Source organism: Lissotriton vulgaris, chromosome 9 (assembly GCF_964263255.1).
Source record: "Lissotriton vulgaris chromosome 9, aLisVul1.2, whole genome shotgun sequence".
NCBI classification, from domain to species: domain Eukaryota; kingdom Metazoa; phylum Chordata; class Amphibia; order Caudata; family Salamandridae; genus Lissotriton; species Lissotriton vulgaris.
Window position 1 is genome coordinate 277,360,493 of NC_141697.1, and position 22,536 is coordinate 277,383,028.

Here is a 22,536-nt window from a genome sequence, read left to right on the forward strand (position 1 = left end):
ATCTACATTATATTCTCAGTGTATGGCAAAAGCTGTCACTACCATCACTACTAATACCAGCACCACCATACCTTGATTAATATGAACACAACAGAAGTGAGGATAAAAAGTACTCTGTATTCATGATATATTCTCTGCCCTGAAAACCAATCTCCCACGCATCATACTTGAGAAAGCATATGAATGCATTATAGAAACGTTCTGACACTTTGGTGTAGACATGTCGAAACATTTGCGGTCATGCTCTCCATGGACACTCCAAGACAATGCACTCACCCATCTCTTGTCTGGTGCTGCAAATGCCGGACCCATATTTTGAGAGAACTCTTGAAGCAGCTTCTGCACAAAAGCCAGTATTCTGTGCAAATCCCAGGTAGTTGTAAGAGCCCATGTTCATTGTGCCTTTAATCACCTTCCCTGTGTACCTGCATTACAAAAGACTATAATCAGTAGTGGCGATTTGTATGTTTATTGATACAGAAAAAGAAAATTACAGGGTGTAAGCCCACACACAGAAGCAGGTATAAATGATCATTTTCTGGCAGGTTTCAGGAACAAAATAATCACCATTGACCAGGCCTTTCGTTTTAATGTTCTGTGCTGGAAGTTTGTCGACCTTAACCAAGGAGCACTTATATGTTGCCTTTATTGACCTTCGGGCAGCTTTCAATCTGGTCCCTAGGGATAGGCTATGGAGGGTGTTGGGAAACTGAGAATCCAGAGGTGATCCTCTGGAATCCTGTAGAGTATTGCATACCTACAGCTTTGCTCAAGCAAGGTGGAACAACTTTGGTGACCTCACAGAAAAGGTCCCCATCAGGAGGGGTGCCAAACAGGGCTGTGCACTTGCCCCAACCTTATTTAGTATGTATATTAATGGGGTAGTCTCAGCAATTGAACATGATGCCGCAAAACTAGCTGGTATCCCTATCCCGACCCTATGGTTTGCAGATTACAGGCTACTTACGTCCAGAACCACAATGAGACTCCAGAAGGAATTGGATTTGTTTAAAGCCTTCTGTAAAAACAGAGGCTTATAAATAAACTTAGACAATTCCAAATGCGTGGGGATTAATCCTCATATGTCCTTTAGAGGAAAATGAGAATTGATGCTTCCCTGAAGAGCAAACCGTTCATTTCGACTGACTGGGCATAAGAATGTCAGATTCTCTAAAATGGGAGATGCAAAAAGCTAAGAGTAAGGTCGGACTAAACCAGCGCACACTCTTAATCCACACTCTTAATCAGAAGGAAACATAAGTCCATGGTAGAAGGGGCGGTGTCACCAGCCATAAAAATCAATCAAGCCACCACAGTCTTGGCCGCCCTTTATGGGGCAGAGATTTGGGACTACACTGATGCATCCATATTATCCATTGAGGAATACACATTTCTTAAAGGTCTTCTCAATTTGCCGCAAAGCGCCCAATTTGTTCTGTTGAGATTTGATCTAGCCCTTAATCCCATCCACTTGGTATCTTTTGGCAAACCACTGCTATACTGGGTGAGGATTTGGTCTACCCCGGAATTAACCATTTACAGAGATGCACTCAGGGACACGATTGTGACAAACTCGTCCACGCCCCATGGTTCAAGCATGTCAAAAAGCAGTTTGAACTGCTTAATTTGGGAAACTTCTAAATTACTCCTGACAAAGTCACTAAAGGTGATAAGCTGCTCTTGAATAAAATCTACTGGGATTGGGCTTTGACTAGAACCTGGGCCGTGCTCAGGGAGGGGTTCCCAACAGGGCGATTACTGCTTCACAAATGTCTGCCCAGTTTAGAAATCTATTTGGCCAAGATTTATCCTGCCGGGGAAAGACGTCTGTATTTCCAGTTCAGATATGGCACCCTACCCTTAAGATACTTTACCTGGAAATGGTACAAAATGGAGTGTGATCTAGAGACCTGCCCCTTTTGCCCGTCGTAAAAGGAAATAGAGGCCCACTTTCTGCTCTTATTCCCAGATATTCCATTTTACGCAAAACATGATTAATTGCAGTTCACAAGTTGGAGGGTGTAAGACACTACTGGGAGGCATTGCTATTATTGAAAAGGGACACAAAAGAGTCAATAGTATTTGTTGTCTCAAGTTTCGTTTGGGGGGGGGCTTGGTCAATATGAACAAAAAGTCTATCAGGTAATATGTACCCATTATTGCTGCTACTCATGTATGAGACATACTTCTTACAAATACAGTACCAAAAACCTAAATTGTTTTTACCAACTGATTTTAATCTTACATACTTTTATGTGAACTTTTAAATGAATTAATAAGAGGTCAGGACACTTTATATCTATAGACGTTATGTGACGGATAATCCTTCTCTTGGTGTGGCTAGGGTACTCAACAAAGCGGAACAAGTTATAGCCTAGTCTAAGGCTACTATGGAGGTTTATGTTGATAGAGGTAACTGTTTACCCTGAGGTTCCCTACCAGGCTTATTGCATTGCTTTCGGTTTATCATAATGTTTATATATTATATTTGCCTGCTCCGTTTTATTTCATACAATGTATTTATTACAACTGCACTTTTATGATCCCCAGCCCAAAATTAAGTATACTGATCATTATCTGAGAAAAATCGTAAAACAAAAAACACAATCCAAAGCACCAATTTAAAAAAAAATCATAACAGTTGAAAAGAGAGTAGATCAAATGGTGCGAAACCAATGGCATTGTTCATTACTAAGTCACACAGATAAGAACCAACAAATTCAGCAGAGATGCCAAAACCAGGGTGAGGCTGATATTCTACCACACTAATAGCACGCCTGTCTTTTTGGCAGAATCCAGACTTCTGGTAGCACAGCAATATAAAAATGGATCATATGATGCAGTCTCAATGGGAAGCAGTGATGATGTATGAATAGCTGTGGTCGGCTAGGGGGGTTAGATCGTTTATCAGGTTGTTGTTGTATTGGAATAAGAATATGACGATTTTTTTATTTGTAACATGTAAAGCAAGCCGAAGCACCCAACTTCTGCAAAAATGTACCACAAATAGCTGGTCTGAATTCCCAGTGGACACTCAGTGTAGGTGAATGATTCCATCCTAAAGCTGCAGACTGGCAACTAGAAATACATCTTTACAATAGTTTCCAGGAGCTGTGTCATTTGAATTATCCCACTGTTTAGTTCATCATTCTTGGAAGGATAAAAGATCAAGCTTTTGAGTTAGCAGATTAAATATTTCACAGGTTTCTATAGACTAGTAACGGAATAAGCGCATCACTGGCCGGTTCATGTGCTAACATCAAATTAAGTAACCTTTAGAATGTGAAGTCGTTTTGGTCATCAGTTGTGCTGCTACTCTATTTTCACTTGTGGTGGAAAGAGCCAAGCATTATTAGGACAGATGGAGACATATTTGCTATGATGCCCTCAGATCAACAGCTTCCACTGCGTATCTTAGTATACAGCTTTGTGTTGGAGACCGAAGAAAATACCAGCACCATCAGGAGCCCGCAGAGGCCCTTAAGGACAGGATGAAAATAACAAGTCTTTGATGACCATCGGTTTTGCGGACATGCCACATTCTAATGGAACACTTAGGTTGTATTTGGTAAGGAAGCGATGTTGGTAAGTGTAATTTTGCAGTTGGGTGGCTAGTGCCTGATGCAGGGAGCTGAATATGCTACTTACCAGTATGCATCTGTTCTTGGCATGTAGGGCTGCTGACATTCATATCTGTGCATAGATCGCCGCCTAGTGTTGGGTCCGGATGATTGCACATTGTTGTCCTGGAAGAGTCTTTTAAAGTATCACGAGATAGGTGGCTCCTCCCCTGGGCTACAGTGCGCATGGGCATCGACTCCATCCTCAGATTGTTTTTAGCCATTGTGGCAAAGATGGAGTGAAACTTTGTGAATGATGACCATGCTAGAAGTAATTGTGAGAGCTGCAGCCGCTACAGGCGCCGGGGAGGAGGGCGGGCGATATGAATGTCAGCAGCCCTACATGCCAAGAACAGATGCATACTGGTAAGTAGCATATTCGGTTCAAAGCATGTGGGCTGCTGAATTCATATCTGTGCATAGAATACATAGCAGTCCCTCCATTAACGGCGGCCGCCTGTGCCAGCTGCAGCAGTTTGGAAAAGTATTTTTAGAACAGCCTGCCCTACACAGCGTGGTATCGTATTGCTGCATTGTAACCAAGTAGTGATATCTGCATAGCGCATTGTAACCAAGTTGTGATATTTGCATAGCTCCATTTTTAGTAAGCTTCGTAATTTCATAGCGCTATTATCCCACAGCGCTTACATTGCTTTGATTGCATTGTTGTGTGTGATTTCCCCCGGCGCCCTGCTCTGACCTCCCCTCCATTTTGATCCTGCTGTTGTTGTGTTCCCCTGAGCCCGCCACGCCTCCCAGCTGAGCCGCCCTCCCACAAGCACTCAAAAGCATTCCCCAAACCTCGCAGCGCTGTGATTCACTCGCTGCTTCCGCCTTGAGTGATCGCTCCCCTCGCTGCTCCTCACAGCGTGGTATCGTATTGCTGCATTGTAACCAAGTAGTGATATCTGCATAGCGCATTGTAACCAAGTTGTGATATTTGCATAGCTCCATTTTTAGTAAGCTTCGTAATTTCATAGCGCTATTATCCCACAGCGCTTACATTGCTTTGATTGCATTGTTGTGTGTGATTTCCCCCGGTGCCCTGCTCTGACCTCCCCTCCATTTTGATCCTGCTGTTGTTGTGTTCCCCTGAGCCCGCCACGCCTCCCAGCTGAGCCGCCCTCCCACAAGCACTCAAAAGCATTCCCCAAACCTCGCAGCGCTGTGATTCACTCGCTGCTTCCGCCTTGAGTGATCGCTCCCCTCGCTGCTCCTCACAGCGTGGTATCGTATTGCTGCATTGTAACCAAGTAGTGATATCTGCATAGCGCATTGTAACCAAGTTGTGATATTTGCATAGCTCCATTTTTAGTAAGCTTCGTAATTTCATAGCGCTATTATCCCACAGCGCTTACATTGCTTTGATTGCATTGTTGTGTGTGATTTCCCCCGGCGCCCTGCTCTGACCTCCCCTCCATTTTGATCCTGCTGTTGTGGTGTTCCCCTGAGCCCGCCACGCCTCCCAGCTGAGCCGCCCTCGCCCCTCCCCCTCCACTATCCATATATGACAGTAGTTCCCGCGCGCAGCGTCCACGCGCAGCGACCGCGCCCAACCCGCGCCGAAGGTGCGCCAAAGGTAAGCCCGTCTACGCCCGTCCGCGCCTGGACCGCGCCCAGCGCCAGACCCCCTGCCCCTCGCGCTGCCCAGCCCTCCCGCATTACCTACGATGCCGCCTCCCTCCTAGCCCTCGACCCCGGTCGCGCCCCCAACTGCGTCCAAGCCGCTCCTGGACACACCCATGGCCCTTTCTCCTGCTACTCCTGCAAATTCAGCGGCGCCGACAACATCTCTGCTACGACCACACCACAGACTCCCGACCCCAACCACCTACAATGCATCCTTCTCAACACCCGATCGGTCCACAGGCATGCCATTGACCTATGGAATCTACTAGACACCATTTCTCCGGACATCGCCTTCCTTACGGAAACATGGATGAATGCTTCCTCCGCACCAGACATCACCATTGCCATCCCTGAAGACTATAAGATCACTCGCAAAGACCGTACCAGCCACACAGGAGGAGGAATCGCTATCGTCCACAAGAAATCTATCCGCATCTCAACCAGCTCTGACGTCAATCTCGCCAACTCCGAACATCTTCACTTCCAGATCCACATCGACCCCAAAACAACACTCAGAGGCACTCTCCTCTACAGACCACCAGGACCCCGCGCAAAATTCAGTGAAGACATCTCGGACTTCATCACCCCACACGCGCTCCCCTCCAAAGATTACATCCTTCTGGGAGACCTCAACTTTCACCTTGAAAAGATCAACGACCGCAACACCACCACCCTCGTGGACAACCTCGCCAACCTCGGACTTAAACAACTAGTCACTTCCCCCACCCACATCGCAGGTCACACACTCGACCCCATCTTCACATCCAGCAATCATGTCTCCTTCAGCCACACCACGGATCTCCTCTGGACCGACCACAGCTGCGTTCACTTCATCTACAACAAGCCGAAACCCTTCAACCACTCCCAACCTACCCTGCAAAGAAACTGGAACAAAATCACCACAGACCAAATCTCCGCATCGCTCCTTCGAAACTCCCCAGCCCTCTCTTCTAACGCCAACGAAGCCGCCGCCAACCTCACCCTATGGTTATCCAACACCGCCGACACCTTAGCTCCACTGAAAAAACGTCAAAGCAAACCTGGCAGCAAGAAAGCCTCATGGTTCAACGATGATCTCAAGAAGTCCAAGAAACTCTGCCGCTCCCTTGAAAAGGCCTGGAAAAAAGACCAACCACCAGCACCAAGGACGCCTTCAAAAGCGCCACCCGCACTCACCACCAACTGATCCGAAAAGCCAAGAAAACAGCATTCAAGGATCGACTTGACAACAACGCCCACAACAGCAAGGAACTTTTCAACATCGTCAAGGAATTTTCCAATCCCTCAGCCAACTCCAACGACATCACCCCCTCTCAAACCCTCTGCGACTCCCTAGCCTCTTTTTTCCACAACAAGATTGCAGACATCCACAACAGCTTTGACAACCAACCCGGAAACCAACCCACCCTACCATCTGCTGACCATCTTCCCCCCGTGAACACCCTTAACGCTTGGAACCCAATCTCCACTGAGGACACCATCCGCCTGATGAATTCCATCCACTCAGGATCCCCCACAGACCCATGCCCTCACCACATCTTCAACAAAGCAGACTCCGTCATAGCACCGCACCTCCGAGACGTCATCAACTGCTCCTTCAACTCCGCTACCTTCCCAGAAGACTGGAAACACGCTGAACTCACTGCCCTTCTGAAAAAACCAACAGCGGACCCCACCGAACTCAAAAATTACCGCCCCATCTCGCTTCTTCCATTCCCGGCCAAAGTCATCGAGAAAGCCGTCAACAACCAGCTCGCCGCTTTCCTCGAAGCCAACAAATCCCTCGACTCCTTACAGTCCGGCTTCCGAACCAAACACAGCACTGAGACCGCCCTCATCGCAGCAACAGACGACATTCGAACTCTACTGGACAACGGAGACACAGTCGCCCTCATCCTCCTCGACCTCTCTGCAGCATTCGATACAGTCTGCCACAGCACCCTTCTACAACGCCTCAATAACATCGGAGTCCAAGGAAAAGCACTTGAATGGATCACCTCGTTCCTCACCGGAAGAACCCAGAGAGTCCGCCTTCCTCCATTCAAGTCCGAGGCATCTGAAGTCATCTGCGGCGTACCTCAAGGATCCTCACTCAGTCCCACCCTCTTCAACGTATACATGAGCCCCCTCGCGGCCATCGCACGCCAACACAACCTCAACACCATCTCCTACGCAGACGACACTCAACTAATCCTCTCTCTCACCAATGACCCCAGCACCACCAAAACTAACCTACACGAAGGAATGAAAGAAGTTGCCGAATGGATGAAACAAAGCCGTCTGAAACTGAACTCAGACAAAACAGAAGTCCTCATCTTAGGTACTTCCCCCTCTGCATGGGACGACTCCTGGTGGCCGGAAGCCCTCGGAAAAGCACCCATCCCGACAGACCACGCACGTAACCTTGGCGTCATCCTGGATTCTTCACTCTCAATGAACAGACAAGTCAGCGCCGTATCCTCTTCCTGCTTCAACATTCTTCGCATGCTCAGGAAAACATTTCGCTGGATCCCCCCCCGAAACAAGGAAAACAGTTACCCACGCTCTGGTCACGAGCCGACTGGACTACGGAAACACCCTCTACGCGGGTACTACCGCAAAACTCCAGAAGAAACTCCAACGAATCCAAAACGCATCAGCCAGGCTCATATTAGACATCCCTCGCAACGAACACATCTCTGGTCACCTTAAAGACCTCCACTGGCTACCCGTCAATAAGAGGATCACCTTCCGACTGCTTACCCACGCACACAAATCACTCTACGACATCGGACCAGATTGCCTCAACTCTCGACTGTCCTTCTACACCCCCTCCCGCCAACTACGATCTTCCAGCCAAGCCCTCGCCACTGTACCTCGCATCAACAAGACCACCATGGGAGGCAGATCCTTTTCATACCTGGCTGCTAAAACATGGAACTCACTCCCCGCTTACCTTCGCCTCACCCAGAACCACCTAGCGTTCAGAAAGCAGCTTAAAACGTGGATATTTGACAAATAATCCTCCTCCCCTTCCTAAGCGCCTTGAAACCCTCTGGGTATGTAGTGCGCTATACAAATTTTATGACTTGACTTGAGTGCACATCTACACAGTAGTGTTTTGTAAACATGTGTGTGGTAGACCATGTGGGTGCTCTACATATGTCTTCTAAAGGGATATTTCCAACAAAAGCCATGGAGGCCCCAACTTCCGGGTGGAGTGGGCCCGCGGGGGAATCGTTAGAATGCGCTTGGCTTTCTGATAGCAGATCTGAATACACTTAACGATCCACCTGGCTATACCAGCCTTGGAAATGGGGGTTGCCTTTGTGTTGTGGCGAAAGGCAACAAAAAGTTGTTTCGTCTTCCGAAAATCTTTGGTCCTATCAATGTAGTACATCAAGGCTCTTTTTTTTTTTTCACAACAAGTTTTATTGATAGAGTCAGGCATAGTAAGAAGTGTGGCTCCCCACAGTAAGGAGAATACCACCAGGCATTTTGATACAATGACAGCATAGGACCAAGCGTCCAAGCAAGGAACCAATATGAATCACTAATACAAGGAAACATGTACACCCGCCCCTATCCCTTCAACCCCAACCACCCAACTCCCCATATCCCTCCCTGTAACCCACCCTAACCCTGTGCATGTGTGTACGAACAGTGTTGATGCTTGGTCGTGATGTGGCAATTCTAGGCGCAAAGTACGGGCTCGCCGGACATTAGGGGGCTAAAGATCTTCCTCAGGTTCCGCCGGGGGGTCCAGCGTCAAGCCCCTATAATCCGCCCACCTCTTCCATACCTTAAAGTGCTTGCAGGGGCAACCTCGCGCTTCAAATATCGGTCGCTCTAGACCCATACAAAAGTCCAGTCCAGCTCTCCATGCACTCGGGGGGGGCCCTCACATCCTTCCAGGCTCGGGCCAAGTCTCTTTTGGCAACCACCAGCCCCAGGAGTAGCAAGTGTCGTTTGTAGATGTTTCCACCAACCCCCTCCAGGATGTGTAGTAGGCCCAGGCGATGAGTACGGGGAAGGGTCCAGCCCAGCACTTCAGAAAGGCAGCCCCACACACCCCTCCAGAAGCCAACCAGCCTAGGGCACGACCATACCGTATGGAGCAGCGTGCCCACTTCCACCCCACAGCGCAGGCATTCCGGGGACTCAATCAAGCCTGCTTTCCACAGACGCTCACGGGTGTAGTAGGCCCTATGGAGAATTTTGAATTGGATTAGTCTAAACTGTATCGCAATGGCTGCCCCCCTAGGGGATTCCAGGGCCTCCCGCCAATCATCCTCATCCAATTGACCGATATCTGCTTCCCAAGCAGCCTTTAGAGGAAGAAGAGTGGAGGAACAGTGGATGACCATCGTCTGGTAGATACGGGAGACTTTCTTATCCGCAAGCCCGCCCATAAAAACCTTTGCCTCAATCGGACTAAATTCAGGGAGTGAGTCTAGGTTGGCAATACTGGGCGTTAGAGCGTGTCGGAACTGTAGCTACCGGAAAAATTGGGACTGGGGCATATCAAATTCGGTGCTAAGCGCCTGGAAGGACTTGAGCGTCGTCCCAGCCATCACATGTCCTAGCTGTGAGATTCCGATCGCGTCCCAGCCATCGAAGCCTGATAATGTAGATAGTTCGGGTAGTAGGCCGTTACGCCACAGTGGCGTTTCGGCGGTCAGCCTGCCCCACCAGCCCATGCGGCGTAAGGCCTGCCGCCACACAGCAAAGACGAGTCTGGTGACCCTCGGCAACGATCGGCGCAGCCGGGGTGAGTAGAGGATGGTGTGGAGCGTATTGTCGCCCATCAACGTGCGTTCCAGGGCATAGGCCGGATCTCCACGGTCTCCATACCACCATTCGTTCAGGATGAGGAGGTGAGCGGCCTGGTAATAAGACTGTAGATCCGAGGTGGCCAGACCTCCACAGTAGGTGGATAAGAAGCACGTACGCAGCGCTACTCTGGCTGCTCCTCCAGCCCATAGAAAGCGGCCCAAGACTGAATTGACCTGTCGAAACCACTGAGGTGTGATCGGATAGGGATGGTTCTGCAATTGGTAGAGGAGGCGCGGGAGCGCAACCATCTTGAAAATCGCAGATCTGCCAAATATAGAAAGGGGCATCCGAGACCAAGTTTTCACATCTGTCTGGACCCGCTCCCAGACGGGCAATATGTTGCGTTCCCAGGCCGCGTCCGCCGATTCCGATAGAAACACTCCAAGATACTACATCAAGGCTCTTTTGACGCAAGCATGTGGAGCATTCTCTCCGCAACTGACTCAGGATTTTGGAAGAACACAGGTAGTTCTATAGTCTGGTTGATATGGAACTGTGAAACCACCTTAGGAAAGAACTTAGGGTTAGTGCGAAGCACCACCCTGTTGGAATGAATCTGTATGAATGGCTCTTGGATAGTTAGAGCCTGGAGTTCACTAACTCATCATAGCGACGTAATCGCTATCAGGAAAGCCACTTTCCATGTCAAGAACTGAATCTCGCATGAATGCAGTGGCTCGAAAGGTGGACCCATCAGTCTGGTGAGGACCACATTTAGGTTCCATTCGGGAGCTAGTGGGGTCCGTGGAGGAATGACTCGTTTGAGTCCTTCCAGAAAGGCTTTGATGGCAGGCACTCTTGAAAAGGGAGAGATGCTGCCTGTTTTGGAGATAAGCCGCCATTGCGGATAAATGTATACGAATGGAAGCATAGGCCAGATTACATTTGTATAGGTGTAAGAGATAACAAATTATGATTTGAATAGATGCGTCTAGCAGGTTGATGTTGTGGTCTGCACAATAAATGACAAACCGCTTCCATTTCGCCGCATAGCAGGCTCTGGTGGTGGGCTTCCTTGCCTCCCTGATTATGTCCATACAGTCAGGAGGTAAGTTGAGGTAGCCAAACTCCAAGACCTCAGGAGCCAGATCGCCAGGTTGAGCTGTTGCGGATCTGGATGCTGAATGTCACCATGGCTGTGTCAAAAGCCTGGGTGTGAGGTGCAGCCTTTGATGCGGTACCACGGATAGTTCCAGAAACGTGGTGTACCATGGTTGGTGTGCCCACGTCGGAGCAACCAGGATGAGAGTCATCGAGTGTTGCTTCAGCTTGCGTGCCACCAGCGGTATTAGAGGTGCTGGGGGAAAAGCGTTCGCAAATTTGCCTGACCAGTTCATCCATATCGCATTGCCCTGCGACTGTGGGTGTGGAAACCTGGCGGCAAAGCTTCGGCCTTTGGCGTTTTCCTTTGTGGCGAACATGTCTATCTCTGGATGACCCCACCTTTGGAAGTACGGGTGGAGTACTGATGGATGTATCTCCCACTCGTGCATTTGGTGGCTGTACCTGCTGAGCAGATCCGCCATCTGATTGTCCTTGCCCGGGAGGTGTTCCGCCATGAGGAAGATATTCCTTTGAATGTCCCACTTCCACATGCTCTGAGCCAGATGAGACAACTGTGGAGAGTGTGTACCTCCCTGCTTCTGGATGTAGTACATAGCCGTCATGTTGTCCGTCCGGATCAACACGACCTTGTTGCACAGCTGTACTTTGAATGCTTTCATCGCCATGAAGATAGCCATCAGTTCTAGAACGTTGATGTGCATCTTCTTCTGCTGCGTTGTCCATAGTCCCTGCACAGTGTAGTGGAGTACATGAGCCCCCCAACCCTGAGAGATGTGTCCGTCGTCAGAATGATCTGTGGCACAGGCTCCTGGAACGGTCGACCCTTGCAAAGGTTTTGTGGATCCCACCAATGCAGAGAGTTGTATGCACGACCGGTTACCAACACTAGGTCTTTCAACTGTCCGTGAGCCCGCACTCCTGAAGCGGATGCATATGTAGTCTCGCGTGCAGGACTATGAAGATGCAGGAGGCCATCATGCCTATCAACTGCATGAACACTCGTGCCTGAAGCGAGTGTTGAGGTCTGAATTTCTGTATCAGCGATTGAATGCTGCTGACCCTCACTGAATTTGGCTGTGCTTTGGCTGCCAGAGTGTTTATCGTCGTACCCAGATACTGCCGTATGTGGGCGGGTTGCAGGTGGGACTTTAAGTAATTCAGTGAGAATCCCAGATCGTGAAGAAGGTGAATGGTGTGGGACATGTGGGCGTCACACTGCTGGGCGAACTTTGCCTGGATTAGCCAGTCGTCCAGATAAGGGTAGACGTGAATGGACTGTCTCCGTAGCTGTGCCAGGCACTTTGTAAACACCCTGGGTGCCGTGGTGACTCCGAAAGGTAGGACCGTGAACTGGTAATATTGATTTTGGATGGTGAACCGGAGGTATTTTCTGTGCGACGGGTGCAGCGGAATATGAAAATACGCATCCTTCAGATCTAATGTTGCGAGAAAATCTCCCTGACTGAGCAATGGTAGGACTTGCTGTAATGTTAGCATGTGAAAGTGCTCCGACAGAATGTACTGATTGAGGGGTCTGAGGTCCAGTATGGGTCTGAGGGACCCGTCCTTTTTTGGTATCAAGAAGTACAGTGAGTAAACTCCTGTGCCTCTTTCTTCCACAGGCACGAGCTCGATTGCTCCTTTTTGCAGCATGACGAGTACCTCCTGCTGCAATAAGTGCAAATGCTCTGTGGACATAGGACGGTGTCTTGGGGGTATGTTGGGTGGAGTGGATGTTAACTCCAGACAATAACCGTACTGGATAAGCTGTGTGACCCACCTGTCTGTGATGATGGACTTCCAGACTGGCAGGAACTGTTGAAGTCTCCCACCGACAGGTGTTGTATGGTCGGGGGGCAGTGACAAGGCGTCACGGTTTGTTAGTGGCGGAGGACCTGGAGTTGTTGTTTCCACGACCTCTGCCTTTGGCGCTGTTTCCACGATAACCACCTCTACTTTGTTTGGTGTATGTGGTTTGCGCGCCACCTTTACAGTACTGTGTGTTCTGGGACAGCCGGCCTCTGGAAACACCTCTATTGCTTGAGCGACGAAAAGAACCACCCCTGAACTGCTGCGACTGTAGAGCCCCCATAGACTTTGCAGTCTCAGTGTCTTACTTGATTTTCTCCAAGGTGGTGTCCACCTCTGGGCCAAAGAGATGATCAGGGTTTACTGTCTGATTTAGAATGGTGGTCTGTATCTCTGGCTTGAACCCGGAGATTCTGAGCCAGGCATGTCGTCTCAACATGACACTAGTGTTAACAGCTCTGGCCGCGGTGTCTGCTGCGTCCAGCGCACATTTGATAGAAGCATTTGATATGAGCTTCCCTTCCTGGATGAGCATCTCAGCTGCCTCTTTATATTCATCTGGTAGGTGCTGTAACAGGGTCTCAAGTGTGTCGTAATGGGCCCTGTCATACCTGGCTAAGAGTGCCTGAGTGTTTGAAATGCGCCAGATATTGGCCGCTTGAGCTGCCATCCTTTTCCCTGATGCCTCGAACACCTTAGATTCCTTATCTGGGGGAGGAGCATCGCCCGTTGTTTGTGAATTAGCCCTCTTCCGGGCATTAGAAACAACAAGAGAGTCCAACGTTAACTGTCCCTTAATGTAAGTAGGGTCTCCAGGCGCAGGTTTGTACTTTTTTTCAATCCTGGGGTTTATCACCCTGGCTCTTGTAGGCTCCTTAAATATTTCCCCAGCATGTTTCAAGACACCCTTCAACATAGGCAGAGTCTTGACAGTCCTCTCTGAGGTGGAAAAGGTGTCGAAAAGAAAGTCTGCTTCAATGGGGGCAGCATGGAGCTGGACGTCATGATTCTTGGCTGCCCTTTCAATGAGGGCATTAAACGCTGACGAATCCTCAGTAGGCGACGTTTTCACAGCATACACATGAGTGTCTGGGGCAGTGTGTGGATCACCTGGGTCAGCAGCATCTGCTCAAGGTTCATTTGTATCATCTGGATCAGTGTCCACAGGATAGCTGTATTCGTCATTATCACCTTCCCCAGTGTCCACATCTGAATAAGTGGGCGAGACATCATGGCCACGTGGAGATACCGGTTCTACAAGAACAGGTGTTGTAGTAGAATCCTTCTTCTTTAGTGGTATTTTATAGGACTCCATTGGCTGTTCCGGGGCGATCTTTCGTTTATAAAGAGAAAGTCTGCCTGTCTCGGCAACGATAAACTGTTCCTGTTGCTCTTCCAACGATGATTGTCACTGCTTTGCGGCCGGGACCACAGTTATCGGCTTCGGCACCGTGGACACCTTCTTGGGCACGTTGACGGCCATTTTAGGGACGAAAACCTTCGGCACCACTTTCGGTGGCAGCGTGAAGTGGATGGGCGCCGACGTCTTGAGGTTTATCGGCAGGCTTCGAAGGTGAAGGATCCTTAGGCCCGACAGCCGAAGCCTAGTCCTGGATGCGCTTTAGGGAGTCTGCCACCTGCTTCGAGAAGGAGGCGGACGGCTGCGTAGACTCGACCGAATCCTTCGAGGCACCACCAGGCGTGGACTCGGGGGTTGTAGCGCTCTTGGCCTTGTCCGACCGACGCGGAGGTTCGAGAACCTTCCGATCACCCAGTCCTTTGTCGGTGTCGACTGTCTTCGGCGCCGACTTGTTCGGGTCGACTGCCTTGACCTTTGCCTTCGGCGTGCTAGACTTCGTCTCAACGCCCTTCAGCGGTCTCTTTGGGTCGATAACGCTCTTCTGCTTCGTCGGTGCCGACAGGTCCGAGGACTTCGAGCCGACCAAAGCAATACGCACTTTCGGTTTCGATGTAGTCACAAGTGCTTTTGGTTGCGGCGATACCGGAGCTTTCACTTTCGGTTTCGATTTCGCTGTTTGCGGCTCCTTAGACATGTCCGAAGCCGAGCCCGAAGGCGGGGCCGTAGAACTTATTGGAAGATCTTGGGTAAGGCCTTGTGGCGATCCCTCGACCTGAGCCTTATGAAGCGTTTCGGCCCCAGTGTCAGTTTGTGGGCATAGCTCCTCGCTTGAGCTATCTTCCATGGCCCCAAAGGCCCCATCGTCGTCTCCTACCTCGCCGTCGACGTCTTCCGCATCGAGCATCTCAACATCAGGTCGTAGCTGGAGTAGACCTCCGACGCGGGATCCGACAGGTTCTCTGGAAACTCCCGCTCTGCTCCTTCATCATCCCCGGCATCGAAGATGTCCACTGGCTCCGGTGCAGTCTGCTGGGCTTCCTTGCGCGCAGCGCGTCGATGCAGAAGAGGCTTCTTGGATCGAAAACGGGAACAAGCCATGCAGCTGGCTTCATCATGATCCGGCGACAGACACTTGTTGCACGCCGGGTGGACGTCGATGTGGGGATATTTGGAGTTGCACACGGGACATCTCTTGAACGGGCTCCGTTCCATGATGGGTCGTCGATAAGGCCTCTGGCGTCGAAAAGCACAGGGCTCTTCTGGATATCCGGCTCGGGAACTGAGCTGGAACAGAACTGGGCACGGATCGCAAGACAATACAGACGAAAAAACTAAAGGCCTTTTGGCCTTAAGAAACTTTTATATCGATTCCGACTTGAGTGAACCCAATATGCATCCGAACCCAATGGCGGAAAAAAACAATCTGAGGATGGAGTCGATGCCCATGCGCACTGTAGTCCAGGGGAGGAGCCACCTATCTCGTGATACTTCGAAAACTCTTCCAGGACAACAATGTGCGATCATCCGGACCCAACACTAGGCGGCGATCTATGCAAAGATATGAATTCAGCAGCCCACGGGCCTCGAACATTAGATTAAGAGTGGATACTCTGAAAGCTTGCGTAGTCCATGGTCTTTTTTTTTTTTTTTAAGTAAAGGTCTGACTTTGGTAAAGCTCCAGACAGTAATCAAATGGTATCAGAGATCCATGAGCAGACTACAATGCAAAAATAAGATTAGATCACAGAGGAAGGGGCATTGTCCATATTTTATTAAGTCAGTTTACTTTCACGAGTGGTGGTGGTGAATAGTTGCAGGGCAAGTGATGAGAACACTAACCAGGTGGAAGCAGAATTGGCTTTGAATGGGCATTTGATATGGCACAGGGGTGATTATTTGGACTTTGAAGAAATATGTGCTTTACTAGAAGGGTACTACTGATTGAGACATTTTTTTGTTGGCTATTACAAAAGTGCTTCTCATAGGCACATTTAGGATAACTATTTAGAAAGGCTGCTTACATGTCTTGCATGGCAAAGTCACATTTGTACACTTCATAGCCGCATTGTTACAACAACACATTGTTTTACTCTGGGGATTAATTGTAACAAGAACCAACGGGTCACGACTTAAAAAATACAATGGGGTGGTGGACTAGGTCTTTTATAATTGTGGCCATTATATGAATTAGAATCAGCTGGGTTTAAGTCAGCCCGTGAAGTAGCTCGCCTTTTATATTTCAGCCTTGTGCATCAAAGTGATCAGAACACTGGGTCATGGTCCTGGTGTATTTTGCAAAGCAGATGATAGGAATCCCTCAGGAAGGAGAGTAGAGAAGTACAATTTCGGTATGAGGACTAAAGGGAGGGGTTACATGAAGAGCTCATCAATATGGGGTGGGGATTGTAACAAAGGGCTCAATTAAGTATGGAACCCAAGATGGATGACGTGAGAGTATGGTCCAGCTCAGGTAGTAGGTCTGCAATAGAGGCTATAGTAGGAGTGAGGGAGATAGAGGGAAACGCAACGAGCTCAGATAACAGTTGCTGGGGAGCTTGCACAACCCCACGCCATCACCTCCACGGACTACATCCTACTCGGAGACCTGAACTTCCATTTAGACAACCTCAGCCACCTCGACCCCACCACACTCCTTGACAACCTCGGAGTGAAGCAGCTCATCGACATGCCCATCCACAGAGATGGACACACTCTTGACCCCATCTTCGCAGGAGGTGCCAACATCTGATTCAGCCGCACCACCCAGCCCCCCAGGATGGACCACCACTGCGTACACTTCACCTTCAACACCACCACCTCACCCAAGCCCGCTCTGCGCCCGCCACGAAGGAACTGGAGCAAGATCACAGAGGAACACCTCATCACCGCCCTCTTCCAAGACCCCCGCAGCGCCACGACCAACGCCAACTCTGCAACTAAAGATTTTCACCACTGGATTGCATGCTGCGCAGACCGGCCCGTACCCCTCCGCCACCCCGCCAAACCTCCCCTGAAGGACGCATGGTTCCCCACAGAACTACTAGAAGCCAGACGCTCCTGCAGACGCCTAGAGAAAACCTGGTGAAGCCAGAAAACCACGGAAGCACTAAATAAAACACAAGAGCGCCCTGAAGGAATACCAACATCGCGTAAGAGATACCAAACGGACCTTCATAAGGAACAAAGTCCTCACCAACGCAACCGAAGAACTGTTCAACGTCATACAGCATCTCACCAAACCCCCCCAGCAATGCCACATACATCACACCTTCCCAGGAGCTCTGCAACAAGCTCAGCTCCTATTTCCATCTGAAGATCAAGGCCCTCTACGACAACTTCAGTGAATGGACGCCCGACACCACCCCGCTCCCCACCTCCACTGGCAAGCCAACCATCATGACCAGGAACACCGTTACCATCGAACACATCACCGCGACCATGAAGAAAACCCACTCAGGAGCCCCAACAGACCTTTGCCCACCACACGTCTTCCACAGGGCCGCCATCGCACCCGAACTAGGACGGACCATCAACGCCTCCTTCAGATCCGGCATCTTCCCAGACGACTGGAAGCGGGTGGAGGTTAAACCCCTCCTCAAGAAACCCTTGGCCGACCCAACGGACCTGAAAAACTACCGGGCCATCTCTCACCTCCCTTCGCGGCCAAAGTCACTGAGAGACTTGTGAACTCCCAGCTGTCCGCCTTCATCGAAGAGAACTCCATCCCAGATGCCTCGAAATCTGGATTCCGCAGCAACCACAGCACCAAGACCGCCCGCTCGCCACCACAGATGACATCCGCATGCTACTCAACCAGGGACACACCGTGGCCCTAATCCTTCTAGACCTCTCCGCAGCCATCGACACAGTCTCACACCGCACGCTCGCAGCCAGACTTCACGACGCAGGGATTCAAGGAACCACCCTCAACTGGATCCAATCCTTTCTCCCTGGCAGAACCCAGAGGATCAGACTGTCCCCCTTCCTCTGTACCCATAGAGATCAACTGCGGAGTGCCCCAAGGATGATCACTCAATTCAACATCTACATGGCCCCCCTTGCCGCCATCGTCAGACAGCACGGGCTCAGCATAGTATCCTACGCCAACGACACCCAGCTCATCCTCTCGCTCATGAAGAACCCCGAGAACACAAGGCTCAGCTTCCAGGAAGGAATGAAGGAGTCGCAGCCTGGATGAAGGACAGCTGCTTGAAGCTCAACTACGAGAAAACCGGGGTCCTAATTCTCGGTCCTTCCACCTTTGCCTGGGACAACCCCTTGTGGCTCCCCACCCTTAGGAGTCCACCCACCCCTAAAGACTATGCACGATACCTAGTCATCATCCTCGACTCCTCCCTCTCCATGACCCGCCAGATCAACGCAGTCACTTCCCCCACATCCTCCGCAAGATCTTCAAATGGATCTCCCCTAAATGCCAAAAAACCGTCACCCACGCACTTATAAATAGCAGACTGGACTACGAAAACGCCCTCTACGCCGGAATCAACAGAACTCTCCTACATAGACTCCAAACCATCCAGAACTCCACAGCCAGATTCATCCTCGGGACTCCGCTTCACAAACACATGACCCAACTCCTACAAGACCTCTACTGGCTCCCCGTCAAGAAGAGGGTTACTTTCAAACTCCTCACCCACACCTACAAATCCCTCGACAACATCGGACCCGAATACCTCAACAAGAGTCTCCTTCCACGTATCCAGGAGGAACCTCCGCTCCGCCGACCTCGCCCTGGCAGAGATCCCCCTCATCCGCAGAAACAGAGCAGTTGCAGAGCCTTCTCCTACATCGCAGCCAAGACCTGGAACGAGCTCCCAGTGAACATCAGACGCTCCCCGACACTGCATATGTTCAGGAAGACCCTCAAGAACTGGATGTTCGAGCTGCACCCGCACCACCACCCCCCCAGCGCCCGAGACCTTCACAGATGAGTAGTGTGCTTTATAAACCCCTGATTAATTGAGCACAGGAGGAGACTCCATTAAGAGAAAAGGGCTGAAAGTAGAAGGATCATGAATTTAGGAGAGCTGTTAAGAAGGCAGTTTAAAGGAGGACTAAATAGAGAGGGGCTGGGCATTTAATGAAGGGGGTTCGATGAGAAGGACCAATCTATGGAAATGGAGCAGAAAGAAAGGGACTAGTCAAAGGATGGGGGGTCAAGCGTGAATCCACTCTTGAACACTGTATGACAGTGTTTGTTCTGGCAGAGTTCTGGGGGAAACAGTGCGCGATTCAGATAGAATTGCTTGGGGGAGGGAGGGCTTCACGCTGTAGGAGGATTGCAAGAAGAGACCACATGAAGTGAGAAGGCTACAAGAGTAGTCTAGCTCAGGAAGGAGTAGGGTGAGGAGAGTGGCAAACAGGTTAGAGCAATACCAGTGTTATAACAAGATAAACAGTATAACGTCACCATGCCAAGGGATGTGGGGTTCATTGATATGGCAATATGCCTACATCACCAACATTCTTTACACCAGCAGTAGGTGAAACAGGCAGTTGAAGGAAAGGTGGAGTTAGTCGTACAAGGGCCAGCTGGGCAGTAGAAAGGTCACAACAGAAGAAAGGCCAAACAATCAAGGGAGAGGAGAGAGGCATCCAAATCAACTATTCACTTCTGGGATTTGTTAATTTAGCATCAACAGATGTCACTTGCTTAAAGTTACTTGGACTCACGTGAATGTCCAGTTGTAGTCTGTTGTGTATCGATCCAAAATGTCCATCTTTGCCCCCGGCACACCACACAAAGGTCTGTTCCAGTTATCACGAATGCGCATATAGAGGTTCCGCGTGTAGAAGTTCTCAAAGTCTTGATATAAAGAAACAAAGTCCTGAAAAACAATGAGAAATGGCTGGCCATGAAAAATGATACTATGCAAGTTCCCATCCTGGTTGGCAGAGACAAAGCAACATGGATATCAAGAACACAGGTTTTGGACTTGTATAACTCCAAGAGTATGGCATCTCATGTGCTTTGTGGCATACATCCACAAGTTGTTTTTAAACACCCTCAACATCACAAGATATAAAGGACTTGATAGTCTTCACTGTAAAAAGTTATAAAACTGTTTTTAAGTCCACAAGTGTTAAGTATAGAAGAAAGAAATCTAGAACACTACTGTAACAAACACATTAACCACTTGGACACAGGAAAAACAGGCAAATGCTGGCTTTTGAAGAGTCAACAGATGGGGATGGCTACAGCAGATTTAAAAGAGGTCTTACATGGTCTCGAAGATCTAGCACTTTTACACACTCCAAACTGTACACTCAAATATTTCACAGACCCTGGTCTCATAACAGCACATCTAGAATTAGCAAATTTACACCCTGCCTTAGATCCTGTGCTATGAGAGGAATCCAAAAAGCACACACTTTTCTACAATTCCACAAACTGTTTTCTAAGAAAAACAAAAAAAGGATAATTTCTCTAGTGCACCAATGCGTCCCGAAGTGCCATAAACCAGAGCCCAAGTCCTCACTAGAACGACAGCATAGGAATCCAACGAGAGCAACCATCTATTCTACTTTACTTGTAGAAGTAATTAAGGTGAGCTAGGCTGGATGAGAGCAAGGACATGGGGTAGGCATGGTGTGCAGAAATCCTACTCCTCTACCCTCAACACATTTGCCCATAAGGAGTCATGTGCTAGCCATTATGAAATGGACCAGAGCACACCACAGACTCAAGTTCAATACTCTTAAGATCCATATGAGCAGGGGACCTTGAATCTCCCATAGTTGGAATGCTAATGCCTAGCGTGACACCTGAGGCATCTCTCATGGTGGCTGGAGAAAACACCAAACCTAGAGATAGTTCACTTGCTAGTTGTCACCCAGAACACTGATTTGGATCTATTGTTAAGGCTGCTGAGATCCACAGAACAGAATCCCCTTCTGGTTACATTAATGTCCTCGATATATGCTTAAGCAATAAGGGAGCAGTTACTAGTGGAGGATTTAATAGTTCCATTAACTGTGTAGGGAGGCAAGTGCAGTCGGGTCAGTGCAAGGGGCATGTTACATAGTGGAAAAACTTTAAGGGAATAGTGTCTGGATATTCAAGGTGCCTCAACGTTGATCTGGGAAGGGAATGAGTCAGTTCTGGATCTCTAAGAAATACAAAAGCAGGCTGCCTTGCCTGGGAGGAGGTCCAGCGTGTACCACCCGAATCACCACATTGTGGGATCTCTTAATTTACAAAGGGTAGTTAACCTATTTCTTTTTTTTATGAAGTGCTCATTCAGGACTGCCCAAAAACATCACTGCCTATACATGCGAAATGGTGGAAAAAAAGACTAAGCTAAAGGATACTAAAATGAAAAAATTAATTTGTTTAATCATAAAAAGGCAACCAGAAATGAGGGGGTTAAGTGTCACCCAATTCAAGATCTATATCTACACTAATATGATAAAGAGAGAGCCCAAACCTTTGAGGCAGGTAATCTCAGGAACCACAGCACCAATCACAACACCCAATACAGTTGGAAAGGGCAGTTGCAGCAGAAGGACATAGGCTATGTAGACGCCCACCATATACATTTAAAAGGTAAAAGAACCGTGCCAGCAAAGTAGTCCCTTGTGGGCGTGTCTGCGTTGTGCTGTGGGCGTGTGCTGGGAGGCGTGACAAACGCTGGGGGCGTGTGGTACGTTCCGCCCTTCATGCCATGTCTCATATCGTGTGCTGTGGGCGTGTGCTGGGGGCGTGGGCATGTTCGGGCGCGGGATTACGGGGAAAAAAGCGAGCGTTGTGCCCAATATTTCATTGTTTTTTCTTCCCAGGTTCTGTACATTCCAGCTCCGGGTGTCCACCCTGCTCCCTTTAAATACCCCTGCACCCCATAATCATAACCCATCCTTACTCCTTAAAATACCCCAACACCCTTAAACACTAACCCATCTTAACCCTATGAATATACCCTGTACCCCAAAACCCAAACCTATCCCTAAGAATACCCCTGTACCCCAAAAGCCAAACCTAGCCGTGAACCCCATAAACACCCCTGTACCTCAAAACCCAAACCTACCCCTGAAGCCTAATACCCCATAACCCCAAAACCCAAACCTAGCCCTGAACCTTAAAAATACCCCTGTACCCCTAAACCCAAACCTACCCCTGAACCCTAAAATACCCCTGTACCCCAAAACCCAAACCTAGCCCTAAAAATACCCCTCCACCCCAAAACTAGCCCTAAAAATACCCCTCCACCCCAAAACTAG

General features: G+C 49.3%; 1 protein-coding gene across 1 annotated transcript in view; it reads right to left on the bottom strand.

The window, feature by feature from the left end:
- SPTLC2 (serine palmitoyltransferase long chain base subunit 2) overlaps window positions 1-22,536 on the bottom strand; it is a 425,361-nt gene that overhangs the window by 220,692 nt on the left and 182,133 nt on the right. Inside the window, exons 3-4 of the mRNA XM_086937562.1 lie at window positions 19,993-20,147; window positions 277-425 (exon numbers count right to left, since the gene is read on the bottom strand). Coding sequence (XP_086793688.1) covers window positions 277-425; window positions 19,993-20,147 — 304 coding nt within the window. The remainder of the gene's footprint in view (window positions 1-276; window positions 426-19,992; window positions 20,148-22,536) is intronic.